We start from the raw sequence: 15,580 nt of genomic DNA, 5'->3' as shown, positions 1-15,580 counted from the left end.
GGAGCGATGGGCTTTGATCAAAAGCCAAGATGGACCTGAGAATGGACCCGGGGAAACACAATGATGTAGAAAACAGGAGGACTGTGGCCACCACCTAGTCAGGTTCAGACAACTTTCTCAACTTTCTTTGTCTTTCTTTGCCTAAATCGGCAATGATGGAATCACACACAGTTCTCCCTCCCACAGTCTGAGGGCAGCTTTCTGAGGGCAACTCGCTAATATTCCTCAATTGCTGCAGCGAGGCTGGGATAAAGTGTAGATGGTGCAGAATGTTAAAAGGGGTGCAGGTGGGGGATTGGGGCATGACCCCCCCCCCCCCCCTCCCCCTCCCTCTTTCTCTGTCACTCCTGCCCTCTCTTCATTGAACTGTCAGGAATTGTAACAATCTCTTTATTTGCTTCTGGGAGGGAGGGGGGCCTGGCCAGGGGTGGGGGGTGTCTGGCCAGGGGTGGGGGGTGGGGGCTCTGGCCGGGGGGTGGGGGGGCTCTGACCGGGGGGGGGGCTCTGGCCAGGGGTGGGGGGGGGCACAGTGTGGAGCAGGGGAGAGGTGTGTGTGTGCTGTGTGTTTCTATGAAGCAGACGTGTCCATTTCTCTTGACAAGCACGTCAGGCTATCCCCCTCCACCCTCCCCTTTCCCACTTCCCCAGTCTCAATCCAACATTTCCACATTGGACACACACACCGTTACAACGCCTGTTCCCAGCCGCTTTCAAACACAATTATATGTGTTTTCTGTTTTTGGTGGGGTAGAAAAGAAATAAGAGGGAGAAAATTGGGCTCCCCAACCGCCCCCCCCCCCCCCCCCCCCGTAACAACCCCTCCCCACTCCAACCCTCTTTCCTCCTTGTCCCTCCTTCTGTTAACCTGACAACAACACCCTCCCTCTCCGCCCCACGCCCGGTCACAGCCCCTCTGTACAGCCGGGCTCGGTGCGTCTCCTCTCGGCTGCAGCTCCCGGCTCCAGTCCGCTCTCCTCCTCCTCTTCCCTCTCTTTCCCTCCCTCTCTCCTTCTCTACCTCCCTCCTTCTCTCTGTCTCTCCCTCCTTCTCTCGCTGTCTCTCTCTCCCCCCTTCTTTTTATTTTAATTGAATGCTCCCAGGATGCGGACGAGCTGCTCCAGGATATCTGTGCAACAATCCAGCCTTCTCCCGGATCATTGCTAGTTCCAGGTGATTTATTCTGTGAAGCGCCAACTTTTGCTGGGGTTGGTCAGGGGCGAAAATGAGCAGGAAAGGTAAGTTGCATTTTGCATTGGTTTGCTTGGGGAGGGGTTGGTTTTTTTTTGGGGGGGGGGGCGGTGGGGGTTAATGCAATGTGGGGTGGGGTAAAATCCAGACAGGGTGATGGATTTTTAAATTTGCAGCTCTTGTGATCCCCCCCCCCACCAAAAAAAACCTTTTCTTCCCCCCTCCCTATATTCACACACACAGGATTCAGTGCATAAAATATTCATATATGTAATACGTAACATTTATTAAATATAGCTAGGATCGCCGCAATGCGAGCTTTTCTTTCCCCCCTTAAAGATTGCACGGAATTTAGACCTGAGCTTCTTTTAAGAGGCAGAATGCGGACTTTTAATATAAGTTTTCTGGCTTGTTTGAGATGCCATTTGCTGGCTGGTTGCTAATTGAAAGCTCCTAGAAAACGATGTCTCTTTCTGCCTGTCCTATTGATGGTTTTTTCAAAATAAAGAATTTATCCTCTCCCTGTTCAACGCCCCCCCCCCCTTCCAATGTTTTCCGATTGCATTGTCAGATCTCAGATCAGGGGGGGTTAAAAAGAGGGGGGAAGGAGGGGGCACCCTGACATTCCCATTCAGGGGTGGGGGGGGGGGGGGACTGTACCCTGACATTCCCGTTCTCTCTTCACCTTAAGACTGGGTGACAGAGATACAGCTCTCGCTTGAAGCTAGCGGATGAAAAGAACCGCTATTCTTTTAGTATTTCTGTGTGTGTGTTTATATATAGCTCATTGTTACGTGGCATCTGGTTCACTGTTTTTTAAAGGGAAGATAAGGGTTTGAAAGCATTCAATTTCTAACTTCCCAGTTATTCCCCCCACCCCATCTCTGAATCGAGGTGTCAGCTCGCCATCAGCAGTGTGTGTGTCTGAGTGTCTGTTTCAAAAATGTTACTTTAATGTTGCAGCTTTTGTTGATGTTGTCTTGTCGCCTGGGACTCTGATCCGCTCTTCTCCTGGTTAGCGAGCGCCTTCAGTGGCTGCACTGCTCCGAGAGGAGGATTTAGACGGATGAAAGTTGCTCTGTGCTGGGTGGTAGGGGGGGGGGGGGGGGGGGTGAGAGATCCTGTTTGTCAACACTCACTGACTGCCCCCCCCCCCAACCCAGAGCACACTGCAACCCTCCCAATGCAAAGGATCCAGGCCAGTGTGCAGACGGTAACCATAAATGATTCCATTAACCCAAATAACCGCTGCCCCCTCCGCCGAGAAGCCACAGCGAGTCGCGGAGAGTGGAGAGAGGTCTTTTTTTGTTTGTTTCTATTTAAACGCCGCGCAGAAAGGCCCTTCGGCCCGTCGCGGCTGTGCTGGCCCTCCCTGAATGAAAAAGAAACATCGGCGGGGTGCTGGTGGTTTGGGAGGGGGGGGGGGGGTGATCGCTTCGTTTTATGTTGGTTAACTGTACAAAGTTAAACAGAAGTTTGTGTTGCATATTAACAGCACCGATATGTCAGTTTGGGAGGGGGGTAAATGCGACAGAGGCAGCCGCCCCCCCCCCCCCCACCCCAGTATCTCAGCCCAAAATGTCACTTCAAGCTGCTGGGGGACCATTCAGGCATCCAGTTTTATTGGTACTATTGGATAACTGGTCCATATATATGTACATGTGGATATATGTACACACAGACACACATATATATATGTAGGTCATATTGTATTTAAAATGCAACGTTAAATTTAAGAGGGGCATCTACCCCCCCCCCCCCCCAAGTTCAAAAGGAGAGGCTCCTTCAATATGACTAATCGGTTTTGGAAATGCGATGAGTATCGATTTGTGATCGCCGGCGCCTCCCTTTCTGCTCCTCACTCTGGTTCAAAGCGAAGACTGGGTGACACTGGATTCAGGCTCAACATCAGGCTCCCCGAGAGGGGGGGGGGGACGGCAGTGACCCGGGTGTCTCTCCCCCCCCCCCCCATACACACACGCACCCCGGAGGATAGACCCTCTGGAGGCATCCGGACCTCATTCTCAGCCACCGCTGTTCCTCTCGCAGAGGTTTCCAGCTCTTTTGTTGTACAGTGTTTCTCCACACACTCACTCACTCACTCCACTGACACACACACACTCACACTGACACACTGACACACACTCACTCAGACACACACACACTCACTCACTCAGACACACACACACTCTCACACTGACACACACACTCACTCACACTGACACACACACTCACTCACACTGGCACACACAAACACACACTCACTCACACTGACACACTCACTCACTCACACTGACACACACTCACTCCACTGACACACACACACTCACACTGACACACTCACACACACTCACTCAGACACACACACACTCACTCACTCAGACACACACACACACTCTCACACTGACACACACACTCACTCACACTGACACACACACTCACTCACACTGACACACACAAACACACACTCACTCACACTGACACACTCACTCACTCACACTGACACACACTCACTCCACTGACACACACACACTCACACTGACACACTCACTCACACTGACACACACACTCACTCACTCACTCACTCCACTGACACACGCACACTCACACTGACACACTCACTCAGACACACACACACACTCACTCACACTGACACACACACTCACTCACACACTGACACACTCACTCACTCACACTGACTCACACTCACACCCACTCACTCACACTGACACACCCACGCTCACTCACTCACACTGACACACTCACTCACTCACACTGACACACATTCACTCACACTCACTCACTCACTCACACACACCCACTCACTCACACTGACACACACACTCACTCACACTGACACACACTCACTCACTCACACTGACACACACACACACACTCACACTCTACTCACACTGACACACACACACTCACTCACACTGACACACACACACTCACACACTGACACACACTCACTCACACTCACTCACACACACTCACTCACTGACTCACATTCACACACATACACTCACTCACTCACACTGACACACTCACTCACACTGACACCCATTCACTCACACTCACTCACTCACTCACACACACTCACTCACACTGACACACACACTCACTCACTCACACTCACACTGACACACTCTACTCACACTCACACACTCATACATACTTTCTCACACTCACACTGACTCACATACATACACACTCACTCACAGACACACTCACTCACATACATGCACACTCACTCTACATTCACTCACACACACTCACTCACACACACACTCACACACTGACTCACTCACACTGACTCACTCACACTGACTCACACTGACACACACTGACTCACTCACACATTGACTCACACACTCACTCACTCACACTCACACAGACACACTCTACTCACACTCACACTGACACACACTCACTCACACTCACACTGACACACACTCACACACTCACTCACACTGACACACTCACTCACTCACACTGACACACTCTACTCACACTCACACTGACACACACACACACTCACACTCTACTCACACTGACACACACACACTCACTCACACTGACACACACACACTCACTCACACTGACACACACTCACTCACACACTCACTCACACACACTCACTTACTCAGTGACTCACATTCACACACATACACTCACTCACTCACTGACACACACACACTCACTCACACTGACACACACTCACTCACTGCCACTCACCCACTCACACTGACACACACTCACTGACTCACACACACTCACTGACTCACACACACACTCACTCACTCACTCACTCACACACTGACTCACTCACTGACTCACATACACACTCTCACACACACACACTGACTCACTCTCACTCACACTGACACACACTGACTCACTCATACTCACTCACACACTCACTCACGCACACTGACTCACACTCACACACACACACATTGACTCACACTCACACACACTAACTCACACTCACACACTGACTCACTCACTGACACACTGACTCACACTGACTCATACTCACTCACACACTCATACATACTTTCTCACACTCACACTGACTCACATACATACACACTCACTCACAGACACACTCACTCACATACATGCACACTCACTCTACATTCACTCACACACACTCACTCACACACACACTCACACACTGACTCACTCACACTGACTCACTCACACTGACTCACACTGACACACACTGACTCACTCACACATTGACTCACACACTGACTCACTCACACAGATTCACTCACTCACTCACACACTCACACACTCAGTCACTCACACTCACACACTCAGTCACTCACACTCACTCACACACTGACTTACACTCACACTCACTCACTCACACTCATACACTGACACACACTCACATACTCACACTCACATACAATCACACTCACTCACACACATACATTCACTCACACACTCACTGACACACACTCACTCACTCTCACTCACATACATACAGACCCACACACTCACTCACATCCATACACACTCACTCACACACTCACTCACTCACACACACACTCGGTCACTCATACATACGCACTCACATTCATTCACACTGACTCACTCACACACACTGACTCACACTCTCACTCACACACTGACTCACTCACTCACATACATACACACTCACTCACTCACACTTACACTCACTCACACAAACTCACACCCACACACATTCATTCACACTGACTCACACACACACACTGACTCACACTCTCACTCACATACTGGCTCACTCAGTCACATACATACACACTCACTCACTCACACTTACATTCACTCACACAAACTCACACCCACACACATTCATTCACACTGACTCACACACACACTGACTCACTCACATACATACACACTCACTCACTCACACTTACACTCACTCACACAAACTCACACACACCCACACACATTCATTCACATGCGCTCCTTTAGTCAAGTTTGTAAAAGATAAAGGAGGGATTTTACACTGAGTGTCTAATGCCATGATCTAAACAAAAAAAAAACAAATCTTTGTAAGGTGCTTATATACCTGTGATAATGTCAAATCAGGGGTTCCAGTTATCTGGTCAAAAGTAAATCTTGTTAAGGAGCAGCAGCGTAAATGCCGTCTGTATAAATGCAATATTGTAGACAGACCTTTAAGATGCTGAGACAGATATGGGCGAGGTTCATCACAGCTCCTCTGTGAGACAGAACCTCACTCCCACCCACCCCGAGCAGCGACCGAGGCCGAATTAAAACCAAACCCACACTGATCCATGAATCGGATCTAAATCGGCACACACACACACACACACACACACACACACAGTGCGAATCAGCAAATGAGTGCAAGTTTGAAGTGTTAAACCCTGAGAAATCCAGCAGCCGTTATCCTCACAATAACTGCAACCCAGTCATATCAGCAAACAAATGTCCAGCAATTTAAAATATGATGATGCGTAAATCCTAAGGCGGGAGAGGAGCTGCCTCTGAGGCTGAGGGAGGTGGTTGAGGCAGTGGAGGGAGGTTCTGATTATGTAAACTGGCACACAGCTAAATTCAGCCACTTTCCAATGTTATCAGAAAAACAACAGAGCTTGAATCATGGACCTGTATCTCATTACCAAACCTCTTTTGTTCTCGGTGTATGTATCACACTGATCAGGCTATTTATTATGGAGCGGTTCCCTAGCTTCCTGGTTAATGGCTGGGATTTTCTTTTTTGATGTCCTATTGTGTCCGAGTCTTGAATGGATGGTTGCTGGTTATTGCAACATGAATGAGAGAGAAGGTGGGACGTGCTGTGTGATTCTCCCTGGAACAATGGAGAATAAAAGAGGGCTCAGTTGGCTGATTTGTGATGCAGGGGGGGGGGGGGGGGTTTCCATGCCCGTACCGGCTGAGGTTATTCATGACGATCCCATCCTGGTTTCTCAGTTTCGCCCCTTGGCCTGAGACATGGCGATCCCCTGGTTAAACCGCCACCAGCCAGCAGCCCTCCTCCTCAAATGTACTACTGATAACCTCGCTGGATGGAACCGTGGAGTATCATAGAATTTACAGTGCAGAAGGAGGCCATTCGGCCCATCGAGTCTGCACCGGCTCTTGGAAAGAGCACCCTACCCAAGGTCGACACCTCCACCCTATCCCCAGTAACCCCACCCGACACTAAGGGTATCTTGTGAAGAGTGGGGATATCTTAACATAAGGAATAGTAGCCCTCAACCCTACTCCACCATTTAATACCATCACGGATAATCTACCTCAATTCCACTTCGCCACGTATCCTCCAGTTCTCTTCGTACCAAAAACATTTGTCTGTCTCAATCTTGAATATATTCAATGACTGAGCATCAAGAATCGTTCAAGGCAGAGAATTCCAAAAATCCACAACGTTCCGAGTGAAGATATTGCTGCCCATCCCAAACCTAAATGGCCTGAAACTGCGTTGCCTGTGACCTCAACTCCCCAGTCGGGGGAAAATATCAACCACTGGTCATAGGACAAGCCCAGAAATCAGTTTTGGAAGGTGTGAGGGATAGTGGGGTATGAGGGACAGTGAAGGTAACGGTGTGTGTGAGGGATAGTGGGGTAGGAGGGACAGTGAGGGTAACTGGGTTTGAGGGATAGTGGGGTAGGAGGGACAGTGAGGGTAACTGGGTGTGAGGGATAGTGGGGTAGGAGGGACAGTGAGGGTAACAGTGGTTGTGAGGGATAGTGGGGTAGGAGGGACGGTGAGGGTAACTGGGTGTGAGGGATAGTGGGGTAGGAGGGACAGTGAGGGTAACTGGGTGTGAGGGATAGTGGTGTAGGAGGGACAGTGAGGGTAACAGTGGTTGTGAGGGATAGTGGGGTAGGAGGGACGGTGAGGGTAACGGTGTGTGTGAGGGATAGTGGGGTAGGAGGGACAGTGAGGGTAACAGTGGTTGTGAGGGTTAGTGGGGTATGAGGGACAATGAGGTTAACAGTGTGTGAGGGATAGCGATGGATAGTGGGGTAGGAGGGACAGTGAGGGTAACTGGGTGTGAGGGTTAGTGGGGTATGAGGGAGGGTGAGGATAACAGTGGTTGTGAAGAATAGTGAGGGATAGTGGGGTATGAGGGGCAGTGAGGGTAACTGGGTGTGAGGGTTAGTGGGGTATGAGGGGCAGTGAGAGTAACGGTGTGTGTGAGGGATAGTGAGGTATGAGGGACAGTGAGGGTAACTGGGTGTGAGGGTTAGTGGGGTATGAGGGACGGTGAGGGTAACAGTGTGTGTGAGGGATAGTGAGGTATGAGGGACAGTGAGGGTAACTGGGTGTGAGGGTTAGTGGGGTATGAGGGAGGGTGAGGGTAACAGTGGTTGTGAAGAATAGTGAGGGATAGTGGGGTATGAGGGACAGTGAGGTTAATAGTGTTTGTGAGGGACAGTGAGGGATAGTGGGGTATGAGGGACAGTGAGGTTAACAGTGTTTGTGAGGGACAGTGATGGATAGTGGGGTATGAGGGGCAGTGAGAGTAACGGTGGGTGTGAGGAATAGTGGGGTATGAGGGACGGTGAGGGTAACAGTGTGTGTGAGGGATAGTGGGGTATGAGGGACAGTGAGGGTAACTGGGTGTGAGGGTTAGTGGGGTATGAGGGAGGGTGAGGGTAACAGTGTGTGTGAGGGATAGTGAGGTATGAGGGACAGTGAGGGTAACTGGGTGTGAGGTTAGTGGGGTATGAGGGAGGGTGAGGGTAACAGTGGTTGTGAAGAATAGTGAGGGATAGTGGGGTATGAGGGACAGTGAGGTTAACAGTGTTGGTGAGGGACAGTGATGGATAGTGGGGTATGAGGGGCAGTGAGAGTAACGGTGGGTGTGAGGAATAGTGGGGTATGAGGGACGGTGAGGGTAACAGTGTGTGTGAGGGATAGTGGGGTATGAGGGGCAGTGAGGGTAACTGGGTGTGAGGGTTAGTGGGGTATGAGGGAGAGTGAGGGTAACAGTGGTTGTGAAGAATAGTGAGGGATAGTGGGGTATGAGGGACAGTGAGGTTAACAGTGTTTGTGAGGGACAGTGATGGATAGTGGGGTATGAGGAGCAGTGAGAGTAACGGTGGGTGTGAGAAATAGTGGGGTATGAGGACGGTGAGGGTAACAGTGGGTGTGAGGGTCACTGGTAGGTCGGGTCAGGTGGTTAAAATGAACGTGTTGCTGCGATTTCTGTTTATTTTTCAATGCCTGCCGATTTTCCTGCCAAAGGCTTTTTCAGAGAGATTGAGGGAAGGATTACTTCATTCTAACCTGGTGTTGTAAGACTTCGTACTTCGTTCATATGGGGAGGGAAAATGGCGAGAGGGAGGAAGGTGCTGCTGCAGAGGGGAAGGCAGGCAGGGGGTTTGGGTCTTCCGAACCTGATGTATTACTACTGGGCGGCGAATGTGGAGAAGGTGCGGGGCTGGGTCAGAGGGTTGATTCCCAGTGGGTCAGAATGGAGGAGAGTTTGTGCAGGGGGTCGGGATTGAAAGCACTAGCAACAGCGCCGCTCCGATGGCCCCGGGGAAATACTCAGGGGGTCCGGTAATAATAGCTTCATTGAGAATTTGGAGGCAGTTTCGCCAACACTTCGGGTTGGGGGCAGGGTCAAGGGAAATGCCGATTCGGGGGAACCACAGATTTGAGCCAGGAAGGTGGGATGGAAATTTTCAGAAACAGGAGGAGAAGGGGATTAAGACACTAAAAGATTTGTTTCTTACGGGTCAGTTTGCAGGGCTGAAGGAGCTGGAAGCGAGGTATGGGCGGGAGCAGGGGAAATGTTTAGGTACATGCAGGTTCGAGATTTCGCCAGAAAGGAGATACTGAGATTCCCGGTGGAGCCGGCCTCCACATTGCTGGAGGAGGTGCTGACGACAGGAGGACTGGAGAAGGGGGTAGTGTCAGCGGTGTACGGAGCTATTTTGAAGAGAAGAAGGCACCGCTGGAAGAGATCAAAGCAAAGTGGGAGGAAGAGTTGGGAGAGGATATGGAGGAGGGGTTCTGACATGAGGTGCTCCGGCGAGTGAATGCCTCCTACTCATGTGCGAGGTTGGGGCTGATACAGCCGAGGGTGGTATACAGAGCACACCTCACGAGGGCGAGGATGAGCCAATTCTTTGAAGGAGTCGGAGATGTGTATGAACGTTGCGGGGGCGGGGGGGGGGGGGGGGGGGGGGGTGCTAATCATGTTCATATGTTTTGGTCCTGTCCAAAGCTGGAGGATTACTGGAAGGAGGTTTTTAGGGTAATTTCTAAAGTGGTGCACGTGAAAACGGGACCCGGGCCCTCGGGAGGCTATATTCGGGGTTAAGGTTAGGGTGGAAACGGGTGCGGAGGCAGATATCATAGCCTTCGCCTCGTTGATCACCCGAAGGTGGATCCTGCTGGGATGGAGAGCAGCCTCGCCACCCTGTGCCCTGGCGTGGCGGGGGGACCTGTTGGAATTCTTGACTCTTGAGAAGGTTAAGTTGAACTGAGGGGAAGGATGGAGGGGTTCTACAATTCATGGGCATTATTCATCATGCACTTTCAAGAACTGAATAACATTGAACATTAGTTTGGGGGGGGGGGGGTTGGGGGAGGGGGGCTGTGTGTGTTCATGGCGACTATGGGTGATTCCTGATCCTTTTTGTCATTTGTTTATGTTCACATGCGGGCCAATGTTTGGGGTTTGGTGGGAGGATGGGATCATTGTTATTGATATGGGGATCGACATATTTGTTGCTGATTATTGTTTGTTGTTGGTGGGTGTAAATTTGGGAGAAAATGTGAAAAAGGAGAATAAAAAATACTTTTTTTAAAACAGAGGGTGCGAGGGTTAGTGGGGTATGAGGGACAGTGAGTGTAACAGTGTGTGTGAGGGATAGTGGGGTATGAGGGACAGTGAGGTAACTGGGTGTGAGGGATAGTGGGGTATGAGGGACAGTGAGTGGTAACAGTGTGTGTGAGGGATAGTGGGGTATGAGGGACAGTGAGGTAACTGGGTGTGAGGGATAGTGGGGTGTGAGGGAAAGTGAGGGTAACGGTGTGTATGAGGGATAGTGGGGTATGAGGACAGTGAGGTAACTGGGTGTGAGGGATATTGGGGTATGAGGGACAGTGAGTGTAACAGTGTGTGTGAGGGATAGTGGGTTATGAGGGGTGGTGAGGGTAACAGTGGATGTGAGGGATAGTGGGGTATGAGGGGTGGTGAGGGTAACAGTGTGTGTGAGGGATAGTGGGTTATGAGGAGCGGTGAGGGTAACAGTGGATATGAGGGATAGTGGGGTATGAGGGACAGTGGGGGCAACTGGGTGTGTGTGAGGGATAGTGGGGTGTGAGGGACAGTGAGGTAACTGGGTGGGTGTGAGGGATAGTGGGGTGTCAGGGACAGTGAGGTAACTGGGTGTGTGAGGGATAGTGGGGTATGAGAGACAGTGAGTGTAACAGTGTGTGTGAGGGATAGTGGGGGTATGAGGGACAGTGAGGTAACTGGGTGTGTGAGGGATAGTGGGGTAACGGTGTATGTGAGGGATAGTGGGGTATGAGGACAGTGAGTGTAACAGTGTGTGTGAGGGATAGTGGTGGTAACAGTGTGTGTGAGGGGTAGTGGGGTATGAGGAGGGTGAGGGTAACAGTGTGTGTGAGGGATAGTGGGGTATGAGGGAGGGTGAGGGTAACAGTGTGTGTGAGGGATAGTGGGGTATGAGGGAGGGTGAGGGTAACAGTGTGTGTGAGGGATAGTGGGGTATGAGGGAGGGTGAGGGTAACAGTGGATGTGAGGGATAGTGGGGTATGAGGGAGGGTGAGGGTAACAGTGGTGTGTGAGGGATAGTGGGGTATGAGGGAGGGTGAGGGTAACAGTGTGTGTGAGGGATAGTGGGGTAGGAGGGAGGGTGAGGGTAACAGTGTGTGTGAGGGATAGTGGGGTATGAGAGAGGGTGAGGGTAACAGTGGATGTGAGGGATAGTGGGTTATGAGGGAGGGTGAGGGTAACAGTGTGTGTGAGGGATAGTGGGGTATGAGGGAGGGTAACAGTATGTGTGAGGGATAGTGGGGTGTGAGAGACAGTAAGTGTAACAGTGTGTGTGAGGGATAGTGGGGTATGAGGGACAGTGAGGTAACTGGGTGTGTGTGAGGGATAGTGGGGTGTGAGGGATAGTGATGAGGGAGGGTGAGGGTAACAGTGTGTGTGAGGGATAGTGATGAGGGAGGGTGAGGGTAACAGTGTGTGTGAGGGATAGTGGGGTATGAGGGAGGGTGAGGGTAACAGTGTGTGTGAGGGATAGTGGGGTGTGAGGGTGAGGGTGAGGGTAACAGTGTGTGTGAGGGATAGTGGGGTGTGAGGGAGGGTGAGGGTAACAGTGTGTGTGAGGGAGGGGTCACAGTGGGGGTTGCTGAAGGTGTTGATACCAGTCGGATGTAAGGGATGAATGAGCTGTGTTGAATTATGTAATAATAGTGGGTGTGCTGGGTGACGGAGTGTTTTGAAGATACTGTAACAGAGCGGAGTGTTCAGACCATAGATGTAAAATCATTAGGTAGAGTGCCATTATTCTGATCTCTCTGAACTATTAGATATTGTATAATGTAATAGATTGTGTCGAATGGATTAAGTGGTGTTGTCTGTTGCTGTCTATGGTGTAATGGAGCCCAATCTGGCGCCTTTGAGCTATTTGTCGGCCTTCTAGCCCTGTAGCCATTACAAACTCTACATGTACATCACTCTTCATCCTTGCTCAGTCCTGTTGGAATTTCGTGGGATGGAGGCTTCGATTCTTTCACACTGTTACTGGGCATCTTCAATCAGAACAGGGAGATACACACACAGATTTAAATCGCAGAGACTTTTAATGTCGCCTACAATGTTTTATTAGAGTATTTTGGATGGCGACCGGATTTAAACAGAGCATGTGGGCTCGCTGAAACTGGCATTGCTGAAGTTCCAGTTCCTCATCGCCATCACTAAACTTACATTGTGTCGAAGCAAAAGGAATTTCGAAGGACGCGTGTTATTTGAGTCGGTGGTTCAGGTTCTATACTGGTGCAGATCGTAACACCTGACGGGCAATTCTCTCCATCGAATGTTGTTGCAAATTTTAACTCTCAGCTGTGGCCGCCTGCATTCAGAGCCAGTGTGAGAGTTTGTGCCGGCACTCGCTCCCAGCCTGGGCAACAGGAGGACTGGAGAGTGGGCGCAGTTTCAACGCGGAATGGGCTGTGAGGGCAGAATGATTCTCCCGCATTGAACAGTGGTGGTGGCTGGGTGGGTGGCTCGGGTTCGTGTGTGTGTGTGTATATAAAGAGGGAGGGAGCTGGGGAAGGTCAGGAAGGTGTGGGGCAGAAAACATCATTCCTGTCTGACCAAAGGAAGCAATGGTTAAAGTGGGACCGCAGGCTGAACAAGAGACAAATAACAATGAACTCGCGCACACAGGAACATTTATATCGACGATTACTCCCTTTGAAATTTGGTCTTCTTGCGTCTGTCCTGAAAGCACTCGATTCAGAGCTTCGACAACATGCCTTTTATCCTCCGGCAGCAATAAAGATATTCTCTGTATGTAAGAATACAACGCACACAATAGTTGGTATCACTAACTCGCTGACTTGCAATGATGTGTCTTTTGAGACCCTGCCCCCAGTCCCCTCCCACCAACCTTGCCGCCAGCCCCCTCCCCACACCCCCTCCCACCCACCCTGCCCGCAGCCCCTTCCCCACTATCCTCCCCTCAGCCCCTCCCACCCACCCTACCTGCAGACCCCTCCCCACTCACCCTCTCCCAGCCTCTCCAATCACCCTGCCCCCCAGCCCCTCCCCCCACGACCCTTCCCCAAAGCCCACTCCCCACCCACCCTGCCCCCAGCACCCTCCCCTCACCCTGCAACCTCCCCCCCCACCCTGCCCCCTCTCCACCCTTCCCCCAGGTCCCCACCCACCCTGACCCAGCCCCCTCCCAAAAAAAGGCAGCGAATTGTCCACCTCAGAAGCAGACCAGCCGGAGGGTCCTGGGATGGAGGGAGGGAAGGAGGGGGAGAGCGAGCGAGAGGGGGAGGGAGAGAGGAGGAAGGGGGAGGAAGAGAGAGGGGGAGGGAGAGAGGGGGAGAGGGAAAGGGAAGAAGGGGGAGGGAGAGAGGGAGAGGGAGGAAGAGAGGGGGGAGGGGGAGAGGGAAAGGGAAGAAGGGGGAGAGCGAGCGAGAGGGGGAGGGAGAGAGGGAGAGGGGAGGAAGAGAGGGGGAGAGGGAAAGGGAAGAAGGGGGAGAGGGAGAGAGAAGGGGAGGGAAAGGGAGAGGAGGGGGAGAGAGGGAGTGGGGAGAGGAAGAGAGAGGGAGGGAGGAAGGGGGAGAAGGGGGGGAGAGAGAACATAGAACATAACAGTGCAGAAGGAGGCCATTTGGCCCATCGAGTCTGCACCGACTCACTTAAGCCCTAACTTCCACCCTATCCTTGTAACCAACAACCCCTCCTCACCTTTTTGATCACGAAGGGCAATTTATCATGGCCAATCCACCTAACCCACACGTCTTTGGACTGTGGGAGGAACCGGAGCACCCGGAGGAAGCCCGAGAGAGGGAGGGAGTAGATAGAGGGGGAGGGGGATAGGGGGAGAGGGAGGTAGAGAGAGAGAGAGAAGCCTGAGAGAGGGAAGGGGAGGGGAGGGGGGAGAGGAAGGAGGGGGAGAGGGAGGGGGGAGTGGGAGGGAGGGAAGGGGAGTGGGAGGGAGGGAATGGGAGTGGGAGGGAGGGAAGGGAGAGGGGAGGGAGGGAGAGGGAGGGGGGAGAGGGCGAGGAAGAGGGTGGAGGGAGAGAGAGGAGAGGGAGAGAGAGGGAGGGAGAGAGGGAGGGAGGGGAGGGAGAGAGAGGGAGGGAGCGGGAGGGAGAGGGAGGGAGGGAGAGGGAGGGAGGGGGAGGAGAGAGAGAGAGGGAGGGAGAGAGAGGGAGAGAGGGAGGGAGGAGAGGGAGGGAGGGAGGGGGAGGGAGGGGGAGGGAGAGAGGGAGGGAGGGAGAGAGGAGGGAGAGGGAGAGGGAGGGAGAGAGAGGAGGGAGGGGAGAGAGAGGAGGGAGGGGGAGGGAGAGAGAGGGAGGGAGGGGGAGGAGAGAGAGGAGGGAGAGGGAGGGAGGGAGAGAGAGGGAGGGAGGGGGGGAGAGAGGGAGCGAGGGGGAGAGAGAGGGAGGGAGGGGAGAGGGAGGGAGAGAGAGGAGAGGGAGAGAGAGGGATGGAGGGGGAGAGAGAGGGAGGGGGGGGGGAGAGAGAGGGAGGGAGGGGGGGAGAGAGAGGAGGGAGGGGGGGAGAGAGAGAGAGGGAGGAGGGGGGGAGAGAGAGGGAGGGAGGGGGGGAGAGGGAGAGAGGGGAGAGAGGTGAGGGAGGGGGGGGAGAGGAGGGAGGGAGGG

The 15,580-nt window shown here is 52.4% G+C and overlaps 1 protein-coding gene across 1 annotated transcript in view; it reads left to right on the top strand.

Moving 5' to 3' along the window:
* Window positions 1-801: 801 nt before the first annotated feature.
* Window positions 802-15,580, top strand: part of rtn4rl1b (reticulon 4 receptor-like 1b) — a 69,988-nt gene continuing 55,209 nt past the window's right edge. The window contains exon 1 of the mRNA XM_072469873.1: window positions 802-1,235. Coding sequence (XP_072325974.1) covers window positions 1,223-1,235 — 13 coding nt within the window. The 5' untranslated portion in view covers window positions 802-1,222. The remainder of the gene's footprint in view (window positions 1,236-15,580) is intronic.

Source organism: Scyliorhinus torazame, chromosome 12 (genome assembly GCF_047496885.1).
Source record: "Scyliorhinus torazame isolate Kashiwa2021f chromosome 12, sScyTor2.1, whole genome shotgun sequence".
In the NCBI taxonomy this organism is placed as follows: Eukaryota; Metazoa; Chordata; class Chondrichthyes; order Carcharhiniformes; family Scyliorhinidae; genus Scyliorhinus; species Scyliorhinus torazame.
This window is presented reverse-complemented; position numbering and strand designations above follow the sequence as displayed.